At 41.2% G+C, this 11,151-nt stretch overlaps 1 protein-coding gene across 1 annotated transcript in view; it reads right to left on the bottom strand.

The window, feature by feature from the left end:
* Window positions 1-422: 422 nt before the first annotated feature.
* tent4b (terminal nucleotidyltransferase 4B) overlaps window positions 423-11,151 on the bottom strand; it is a 29,162-nt gene continuing 18,433 nt past the window's right edge. Inside the window, exons 3-12 of the mRNA XM_074609876.1 lie at window positions 9,182-9,228; window positions 7,845-7,965; window positions 6,854-6,961; window positions 5,413-5,541; window positions 4,820-5,033; window positions 4,588-4,714; window positions 4,227-4,330; window positions 3,846-4,063; window positions 3,582-3,728; window positions 423-2,751 (exon numbers count right to left, since the gene is read on the bottom strand). Coding sequence (XP_074465977.1) covers window positions 2,593-2,751; window positions 3,582-3,728; window positions 3,846-4,063; window positions 4,227-4,330; window positions 4,588-4,714; window positions 4,820-5,033; window positions 5,413-5,541; window positions 6,854-6,961; window positions 7,845-7,965; window positions 9,182-9,228 — 1,374 coding nt within the window. The 3' untranslated portion in view covers window positions 423-2,592. The remainder of the gene's footprint in view (window positions 2,752-3,581; window positions 3,729-3,845; window positions 4,064-4,226; window positions 4,331-4,587; window positions 4,715-4,819; window positions 5,034-5,412; window positions 5,542-6,853; window positions 6,962-7,844; window positions 7,966-9,181; window positions 9,229-11,151) is intronic.

The raw sequence follows: 11,151 nt of genomic DNA, 5'->3' as shown, positions 1-11,151 counted from the left end.
GAAGTGCTATATAAATTCATTTATATTATTATTATTTATTACATGAATTGTAATAGCTGCAGAGAAACAACGTTTCAGATGAGTACAGTTGGGGGTTTTGAAGGTTTCCCGCAGTGAAAAGAGAGATGGGTCAGTGGACATTCAGATGGCACGGATAACTTTATTCTCCTTGTTTTGTCTACCACAAAACCAGCGCTTACATACTGCATTTAAACCGCAACTGTAACACTGAGAGAGGGTCTTCACTGTTTTTTAACACTGAGCATGCCATTCTGTGGCTACAGCTGTCATTGTGGGAGTAGTAATACATCATGAAAAGGTGGTTGTTATTGCTGTCTACTTGTTTTGTTCTTTACATTAAACTATTAACACTCTAGCAGAGAGATAAAAGTCAGAAAGGCAAAGCATGTCTCAACAGGTGGTTTTTTAATTGTACTGTTTTTATTGCATGAATTGTAATAGCTGCAGAGAAATTCAGATGAGTACAGTTGGGGTTTTGAAGGTTTCCTGCAGTGAAGAGAGAGATGGGTCAGTGGATATTCAGATGGCACGGCTAACTTTATTCCCCTTGTTTTGTCTACCACAAAACCAGCGCTTACATACTGCATTTAAAACCGCAACTGTAACACTGTAGAGAGGGATGGATGAGGGGAGGACAAGAAACTTTCAACTTTTCATCACCAAAAATAGGCTGTAAATTAGTGCATGGACTTATCAAATGTGCTTCACTGTCTTTAACACTGAGCATGCCATTCTGTGGCTACAGCTGTCATTGTGGGAGTAATAATACATCATGAAAGGTGGTTGTTATTGCTGGCTACTTGTTTTGTTGTCACTGTGGGTGATTGCTGTCACATTTGGGAGAGAGACAATAGGAGGATTGTGGTGTGCTTTGGTGTGTAACTCCCTTCAGCAAGCAGATTTTCTATTCAGTTTTGAAATATTATCAAGTCAATCACAAAAATAATGCAGATGATGATGATGAACCATCCAAAAATGCAGTATACAAGCACCAAACTCTGTGGATTCAGACCAGGAGCAATGACTCCATCTACAGGTTAGTTGTTGTACTGCATTGACAGAGAGAGAGAGAGAGGGTTGACATTTGAAGAAGCATTTGTTGCTATAGATTTATAAAATAAAATAAAAATCATCTCCCTTTTAAAGTAGACCAGCCACATATTAAAACAAAATTCTCAGCGTAGGACTTGTAAAATGGTCTCTCAAAAAGTTTTCAAAGTAACTTGGTCACTCAACTGTCACTGAAAAAAGAAAAACCCAATGAAATAATAAAGTTGGTACTGTACCTGAACATAAACTGTTCTCACCCCCACCCTTCCCCGCAACTTCAAATATAGGACTCAAAGATATGGGCTCTAATGTTAATACATTTATCCATACTATGTTCATATAATTAATAAAAAAATAAATACATTTAACAAATACAAATGATTTTTGCGGTGGGCAAATTACCAAAAGGAACAGATCATCACCCACAGTTGTATTGTTAACACATTTTTTTTGTTTCAAGTGAAGGATTTCTCGATAAAACCACTACCACCCCTTATTAATTTAAACCTTAAAGCCTCTACACTGCTGTGGCTGTGCTATTGAGAGCTGGGTGACTCCATCCAGTCATCTATAGGGCTGTATGTGAGCGTCGGCTCACTGAAAAGGCTAAATGTTAACACTGTAGCACACTCACAGAGAGCAACCAGGAGTAAAAGTAGATGCTGATGATTTATGTTGGCAATGGGACCCGAACCAGCTCTCGGCATTTGGCCAAAAAGCTGAGGGCACAAGATGTGCACGTTTACATGTCTTCAATCGGTATATCTTGTAAAAAGGTAATATGAAACATTTTCTTCTTGTATCTTTTTTTTTTTTTTACATTTTTCTGCTTATGCGTTTTTTTGTACAAATCTTTGTTTAACCTGTTTAGACATAACAAAACAGATTAAACCAACAGAAAAATCAACCAACAAAAAAAAAAATCTCATGCATAAGTTATGTCCCACTCTTACCGATTGCATTTGTCAGTTACCATCTTAATAAAATCTGTGTACATATTTGTCTGTTGTCCAACAAGACATATTTGTTTTTGTACATTTTCAGCCATTTGCTTTTTTCTTCTTTTCTTTTTTTTTGATAAAATTTTTCATCCAGCGAGCCAGCAGTTCCAGGTATTGCTCCAGAGTAGATTCCAGACACCCGACCTGTCTATTCCTGTACAGCAGGAGGCGCAAGAGGCATGTTGTGTAGATGCTGGCTGTGGGAAGGAAAACCACTTCATAAAAGAAGCTACTGGGAAGCAAATGAGCATTTATCCATTGTGATTTCAGTTCAGGTTCAAGAAATTAAACCCCATTTCCTATAACAATTCTTCTTTTTTTTTGTTCTTTTTTTTCCTGCTAGAAATTGTTGCTTGTCACTCTGAAAAAGCTTGACAGAGGGACAGATGCTGCAGATGCTTTAATACTTCTAACAACCTCCCGAGGCTGGAGTCTGGCAGCAGAAGTGGGACAGGACAGTCAGTCAGTTGCAGACGAGGACGGGGAGCGGGGTTTGGGGGTGAGGCAAGCAAGGTCACCCCTATCTGCAGAGGTCCTCTTGTGTAGAGTCTCGCACATTTTTCCTCTTCTTGCTGTTGCCCTGGTGGTGTGGCTTGTTGCTCTGATGACTTTTGGCGCTGGAGGAGGAGCTCTGCTGCCCGTGGTGGCCGCTCTTTTGGTGAGAGCGAGATATCCTGGCCTGGGGAAAGAACACGCAAAAGAAAATCTGAGTTCCTGAAGGATTTCCCTTTGGTTATTCAATACAATGTACTGTAGGATGGTAATGGTGGAGAAATATAATAAAACAGTTTCATTTAATAGCTCTTTATCAAGCATATTTCATAAGAAAATTCCACAAAATGTGTTACAGCTATCCGAAATTAGCTAATTTTACACTCACTTTTACATGGTGTGTTCAGTGATACTCATCTAACAGTACAGTTTATTTTTTAAAAGGGGAACACCACCCAAATTAAAACTTCCAATATGTTATTTCCGTGGCCGAGGAAAGTTCAATTAATATGTGTGAACATGAGTTACTCTCTCTCAAAGCCAGAAACCAGAGAAGTAAGTCTCAAACTTGTGATGTCATAGGGTATAAAGTCTGGAGCTGCTCCATAGTCGATGAATGGGAGACTGATTTTGTGGACTCACAAAATGTTTGTTTTCTTTTTTTTATACCCAAATGAGCTTTATTGTATTGTAGTTTAGTCCGTTGTGAAACAGAAAATGTTCCTATATACTCAGAACATTCCCCTGGGTGCTCTCAGTGTCGTCTATAACATCTCTCCCAATTCATTGTCTATGGAGCATCTCCACACTTTATACTCTATGACATCACAAATTTTTGTTTTTTCACTCTAGTTTTTGGATTTGGGAGAGAGTTGTTCATGTTTACTAATATTTTTTGGACTGTCTTAGACGATAGGAATAACATGTATGAATTTTAAAAAATGGGCGCAGTTCCCCTTTAATCTTGTGGTGCATAATGTGTTGCATATGTACATAATAAGGTAAAGCTGAGCGTACCTTTCCTCCCTTGTTGCTTCCAGATGGAGTGCTGTTAGTGTTGCTCTGCGTTCGGTTGTTATTGACGACGGCAGACTTTTCTCTGTGGTCGCTGGAGCCCCGGCCAGACTGCTGCTTGGCTGTCTTACACGGCGTGCCATCAGAGTCCTGGGGAAAACCGACAAAAGAGTAAATAGTATGACAAAAATGGCACCATGAAGTTTTACTCTAAGTGCTACAGATAGCACAATATTCGAAGGCTGTGTGTCTGGCTGCAAGACTGACCGCATCGCTGGAGCTGGAGGTTGAGGACGTGGAAGAAGGTGACAGCGGAGAGGAGGAGGGAGAGGAGCGCAGTGAGGGGGATGGAGAGGAGGAATTGGAGGAGGTTTTGCTGTGGGGAGCTGACGGTAGAACTACGACAACATCGTCATCATCGTCATCTGGAACGTTGTTGTTGCACTCGTCGAGTTGCTGGGACTCGAACAGTGCGACGTCATTTCCTATAGAAAGAGAGAAGAGAAAAATGCAGACACAAAGGTCAACTCAGTCCAGAGTTAAGCTTATAGAGCCCTGCTACTGTAGGTCCAGCCCATACCAGGTCAACAACAGAACTTCAAGAAATGTTTTATGAATTTGGAAAAAAAAGAAATGGTATGAACGTACTGTTGAGTGGCAGATCATTCTGAGACGGGCTCCCCCAGTTCTTTCGGATCCAATCCCTGTACTCATCCACTTCCTGTGTTACCCGGATTATTCGGCCAAGTATGCTGTGATGGGATACAGAAGGAGGTATAACCGTTAAACCACTGTTTAAACAGCAGTTGGATAGCAAATGTTACTGGCAATGACCTGATATTTTCAGTATGATTAAATAATGGCAACCATGACAAGAACAACAACTGAAATGCGCCGATCTTATCATTGACAACATAAAGAGTGACAGTATTTTACTGAATATTGCAACAATAAAACTGACTGGCTATGAGGGCTGCTGTGATCGCTCAACCACTAATTCAGAACTTACCTCTCGGTCTCGTTATTGGGATAGTGCTTGGCGATGGGTGACACCGCGTGGCTGAGCACCACATAGGCATAGTCAAACGCCTGCTTCACCTGCATGGCACCGTATGAACTTCGACCAACGTCGTTATCTGTTAGACACAAGACAGACGGTCAATTTGTGTAAATACAAGAACCTGACAACGTGCCATTCCCCCCTGCCAAACCCTTTGTCCTGTTGTGTTCACTGTTCCTACCTGGCTGCAGCGGGTCCTCGATGTAGAGCATGGAGGGCCTGTAACCGTCCATCATGTTCTTCTGAACCTCGTCTTTGGCAACGTAGCAACCGCCGTCTTTTATCCTGATGCCTGTTTTCAGGTAGTTGAAGTGGCGACCGTAGAGCTCAAAGAATTCAATGAGCAGAACACCGATGTTGATGTTGGGACTGCACACGTCCTCTCTGTAGTGAAGCTGGAAAATACACAGTAAGAGTGGAAATATTGCAAATGAGTTTAACAAGTCACCGTTGAGACTTTTTTGATGCCAAGATAACATTACAGTCTTAACATTGTTTACTCCGAATACTGCATATAGTGCTGTCTCCGACTGTGTTTTATTCAGAATTGTGTATATATTTATAATTCGGGTGTTCAAGAATCACCATTGCAAATACCTTCATAAAAAAAGCAATTGGGATGGATAAAAATAAAACTAAAAAACTGTAAAAGAGTTCTCTGATAAAGCCCAATGTCTTTTATAGTTAAGTCATTAAGAAAAGAAAATATTCAAGACAAACAAACACTGATAAAAACATTAAGAGAGCTCTCGTCAATGACCAAGTGTATCTGACCTGCAGGAAGCTGACAGCCATGAGGAAGAGACTGTAGGAGCCAATTCCCCCCGTGAAAACCTCATTGAGGTCCCTCTGCAGTAGGAACTGCTTCAGCACCAGGACCAGGTAAGGCAGCACAGGGTATTTCTGCAGGACACAATACAGACACAGTGAGGACATAGTGAGGAAGAGCTGTTGATGCCAACAGCACACTCTAGAGGATCACAAGTGCAGGATTTTTTAGCACCCTGTCATCCTGATCAGTAATATACGGAAGGGCCCACTTCAAAACATTCCCATTCTGATATTACCAGTTCAAGTGAGTTATGAAAGAATTATTATGTCACACAAGATATTAAATCTCCATTAAGCAATGTTTTTGAATCAAATTACCTCCTGTGATGTTGACCGTTTGTTAAAAAGTGCCGTTATAAGCTAAATGAGCTACTAAAATAATAACTATATTGTGTTTTAATGTTGTAAGAAGGGTACAATATTTCAGGCTTCTATAGAGATTTAAGAGCAATTTGTGGGATAGCCAAAGGCAGGTTTAGAGCCAATACTACTATTTGTTGAGCCCACAGAGCTTGGGAAAAGCGTTTCCACCTCTGTGCTACAGTAGCAGGGCTCTATAAGCTTAACTTTGGACTGAATTGACCTTTGCATCTACGTTTTTCCCTCCTCTGTTTCTATAGGAACTCACTGTTTGCGTCCCAGTAGCTCGATGAGTGCAACAACAACGTTCCACATGACGATGATGAAGTAGAGTCTTAGTCAAACACGCTGCAATAACACTCAAACAATGACCGTTTGACCGTTGGTCAGGAGGGAAGACAAAACCTACACCAGAGGGAGACTTTTTGGATCCATCGATTGGATGCCTTAAAGTATCCTGGTCCTAATGAAGATATAGACTTTACATGCTCTCTGTGAATAAGAAATATTTATATATATTTTTCTTCTTTCAGTAAAGGCTCCCATGTTTGTTTTGCAGCCTCCGTTGAAAAGTAGGAGTAGTTTCATTGATGATGAACATAAATGACTTGTTTCTGTGTTATTTCTTTGTGACATTTTTGTAATATTTTGTAATACTATGGTGATCATGTGATTGCCTCCCATTGGTTGTTGATACCATATAGGTGAGGCCACATCCGCTTTGTCTGTTTGTTTGTTTTTAAGCCCTCACGAAGACCTATAGTAGTCGAAACGTTCGCTATTTAATGATCTAGCCACTACAATAAAGGCTTTTTAATATATTTCCTTCCTCGTTGCCACTTGTTTTAGTAATTTGGAGTGCCTGGATTGCCTTCCTGTCTAACGCTCAAACAATGTTTACACTTCAAAACAGCCACAACACTGGCTACAGGTGTAAATTATAAAGGTTATGTATTCCAAGTATATACGAAAAACGTAAGAATACAGGAAAGACATTTTGTGCACGAAGTGTTGCAAACTGTACCTCTTTGAATTCCTTGATGAGCCGGGCAGCTTTTACGCCGCTCTTCACATTGAAGCTGATGTCCACTTTGACTTCAGTGAAGGAGTCCGTCAGTTTGATGATGGGAACCTGGAACACACATGATACCGGAGCTGTTACCGAGGAAACAATCAAACACTCGGCTCAAGCGCCTCACTGACATTCTGCTGTAAGACACTTGTAAATAAACCGGCATCCATAATTGTACTTCTATGTCTATTGTAAGCCTGAAAACAAAAACACACATGCAATAACACACAAAACCACATTTTCTGATCTAATCCTTAATTACACTACTTGAGCAAAGATTTTAAGTACTAATCTGATATTTAAAATCCCTAACAAAAGTGAAAGTTGAAACACAAAAGGAAAAAGCTTTATTCAAATCCTTTAAGTCCTGAAATAAAATAAACTCAGATTAACAGAAAATCCAATCTATGCACCGTTTACAAATAGCTCGGATCGCTGATATGAGGTTTGGAGTGGTTTTAAAAAAAAAACATGATCAGGAAGACATAAGAGATCCAAAGCAAAGCACACAACACTACCAATATTGTGTCTGTCATTGGCCACTGGCCAATCAAAATGTAACACTTTAATTTGCATGTTACAGTGAAACACTTGAGGCATTTCCCTGGGTGCACATGTCTGCACACATGCCTGAATACAAGGCCTGTATGCTAACCCGTGTAGTCAGGGTTTTGGAACTGTCACATCAGCGTGTGTTGATATGATTTACAGCTTGTGAACCAAACTAATAAATTCAGAGACCTGAATATGACAGTCAGTATCATGTTGATTAATGCCTGGAACAATGATTAATCATATTTGCCACATGTCAGACAGTTTTACTTGTGGATTTACATGGTGCAACACTGACTGATAAATTAAACTGACTAATAAATCCTTGGCAAAGAAAAATGACATACAAATTTAAAACACAATGCACACTTGCGAGTGGTTGCGGTCTTACCGTGGCTTTGTCCAAAACTTTGATGGAGTTCTCGTCTGCGACGTTCCTCTTCCGGAGAGCCTCTTCCAGCGTCCAGAGCGGGAGGGTCTCCCACTTCCCAAAAACTACCAAGTCAATGTCACTGGTGGAAGAGAGACATGACAGGTATCACTTAGGTCCGCTATAGAAAACATTAAAAAGCAACTCATACAACAGCACTGGGGGCATTTCTCTTTATCTTGCATGACGAAATGTTTACTCCAAACTTTGTAAGGAATCACTTGTGGTCCTTTAACAAATACACCTTCCCACCAACAACTGATGTACTGATCAGTCTGTAACTAGCTGCATGTGACTATCGGACTTTAGAAATTAGATACAACACTCTTCCTTTTACAAACAAAAAGCACACCCTTGCTCAATTTAGCACACTCAGGGGTTTTGCTGTTACTTGCTCTGCTATGACCAGCAGTTTATGGTGGCTAATGTTAACAAACTTCTGATAAAGAGCGCTACATAAGTGACATTAGAGTCACTTCGCTGACTTTATTACTGCCCTCTACTTGTGCTACTACGGTTACATTATGTTTCAGCTTTTACCATTGTACTGTAATGCAAGACCGCTTTAACTGATCGATATACAGCAAAAAGGACACCCTACAGCAGCCATTTTTAAATATCCTCCACATGGTAGCTTACTGCTAACAGGTGGTGGTTATGCTTCCCTCTTGTGGATGAGCAATGTGCAACTTCAGACCACCGTGTGTGAGTGCTATTTTAGCAGTGCCATGTGTTCACTACATACAGAATGTTACACACTACAAACAAGACACACACACAAACACAAGCATACATGCACACAGCGTATATTACCTGCACATTGTAACTTAAATACAGGCAAATACACTTGTTTGTTTCCAGAATAACAGAACAGACACAGACATGCATTCACACACATCCCCCACTGACATGCATGCATCCACTAACGGTTTAGATCCATTAAAGTGCTCAGTGTTGTCAAGAGGGCACTAATCCAGGTGACAGGTCAGCGTGTCTGTGTCCGGCAGTTATTTGTGTGTGTGTGTGTGTGTGTAGGCTGTTGTATATTTCTGTGTATGTGTGGCGTGGCGGGTTCCTGTCTCAGAATTAAGCCTTAAAAAAAGATCCAGGATCAGCAGCACTAAAAAATTACTAAACCACTTGATCTTCAAAACAGCGAATAATGATTTGCTGGCTAGACTTTCTAGAGTTAAGTATTTTTTGGTAGGGGGCCAGTTCACAGTCACAGTTTGGCAAAGATAAAGAGAGTAAGCATGTGTTTAGGTCTCTAGGCTGGTTTAGGAAACCAAATGGCTCACCTTGTTGGCAGATAAAGACCAGTGCTGAAACTTCCAAACACTTGGACCTGGGGAGAGTAGAGGGACACAGTTACACACATGCAGATCGTTTTGATTTTTTAATTCAATATATTACATTAATTGATGCACGTCCTGCAGAACAGCCAAAACATCCTACACTTGAAATTTGTAATCATGTTTTGCTTTAACATTTTAACATCTCCTCTTCTTACGCTCTTGATAGCTCGTTCTGACTTTATGAAACGGACTGGACTGAGGACAAATAGTGTCACCGAGCAGGCATCAACTTGTCTCATTTTCACACGATGAGCTTCACTACTATAAAAACCTGTTCTCCAAGCTGCGTATAAATATTATTATTCTTCAGCTTAACTTAGTGTTGATTTATTGACAAGTCCAAACAAACTCCACAGAGGCGTGGTACAAAAACTACCAATCAGGCGCAGAGGGAAAGAGTGTGTGTTGTGATTATTTTAAAACCACTTCAGTTGGATTTCAAGTGAGGGATTAAAGATCACAGTGGCTTCAATGAAACAAGAAAATCCTCCGTTAAATGTCACGTTGATGTGGAAATCGGCTGATGTGGAAATCAAAACTTGCACCATGTTTACAAAACAGTTCTTTTTTGCCACTGATGTCTTAACCTGCACACTATCGAAGTGACTAAAATATCTTCAACCTTCCACCCTTCAGCCTCCAACTGAGCATCACACAAATTGGTGTGTGACCAGAAATAGAGTTAAGCCTTGACCCCTACCTTTACTCCCGTAAACCGTTTCCCTGCATCCCACATAGAGCACTAGTATAAACTCTGGTTTACAGCCCCGTCACATGTCCAGTGCTAAGCCGATTGCAGAGCCACGTTTGTGAATGAGTGAGTAGTAAGTCCTGGAGACTTCTGTGAAGGAAGAGTTAACTACAGGTGAGCCATGTTTTGTCTCGTCTTGGCGAACTCTTACTTGGGGCGTGAGTGTGGTCAGTGTCAGGTTCACAAAGAGTTTCAAAACCATGTCAAATGCTACACTGAACTAAAGTAGAGAGGCTATCATGGACATGTTTTGGTACTTAGGCCCATGCGTCCTCACTGATCGGATCACAAGTGGACAGCTCTCAGTACAGGTGTGAACGAACTCAAGACGCATTGAGATCGGATCTTTCAGACCACATTCAGAGGTGGTCTGGGCCACATATGGCCACATTCTTTTAGCAATGTGTACGCGAATGTGTCCTGGGCCACATTAAGGACCACCTGCTCAACTGATGTCCCGCTGGGATCCGCGGGTCTCACTGCGCTCCTCATATGAATAGACAGGCAGACATGAGCGTTTGTCTGCCTCGCAGCATGGAAACGACTTCTGTGCTCTACTGTATTCTGTCGCTACTACTGTATTTATTAAAATATATCTTATCTGTAGGCTACATAGTCTACAGACTATCAGACTATGCACAGGAAGTGCATTATTGTCATACTGTTGGAGATGTGTCAGTGTTTTTGTTCCGCTGATTTACCCGAAGCTGATACCCGCCCGCTCTCTCTCATCCCCGGCTCTGAAGCTCTGTAACCCGCTGTTGTCTGGAAAGGGCAGCGGTGCCGGTGGCGCGGAGGTCCCCGGGACCGCCGGTGCAATAACCTTTTATTTTTATGTTAAAAAAAATGCTAATAAAATATACCCGAATTCACGAATATGTAGGATATTACTATTAACATCCCTGTAATATTACATCACAACGTCTGCTGTATTGGCCATGTGTTTACTACGTGTTTATTTGCATACAGAGCGGGGAAGTGAGATCGGATCACAAGTGGCCACTCAAGATGCATGTGGAGACGCATTCTAATGCCAGGTGGGAACAGACCTACTTAAAGCTGTCCACTTGTATTCGGATCACTCAGGATGCATGTTAATGCCAGGTCTGAGCAGGGCCTTAGACAAGCTTCCATATATACCTGGCAAGATTACGATTCAGTG

This window comes from Sebastes fasciatus, chromosome 2 (genome assembly GCF_043250625.1).
Source record: "Sebastes fasciatus isolate fSebFas1 chromosome 2, fSebFas1.pri, whole genome shotgun sequence".
In the NCBI taxonomy this organism is placed as follows: domain Eukaryota; kingdom Metazoa; phylum Chordata; class Actinopteri; order Perciformes; family Sebastidae; genus Sebastes; species Sebastes fasciatus.
This window is presented reverse-complemented; position numbering and strand designations above follow the sequence as displayed.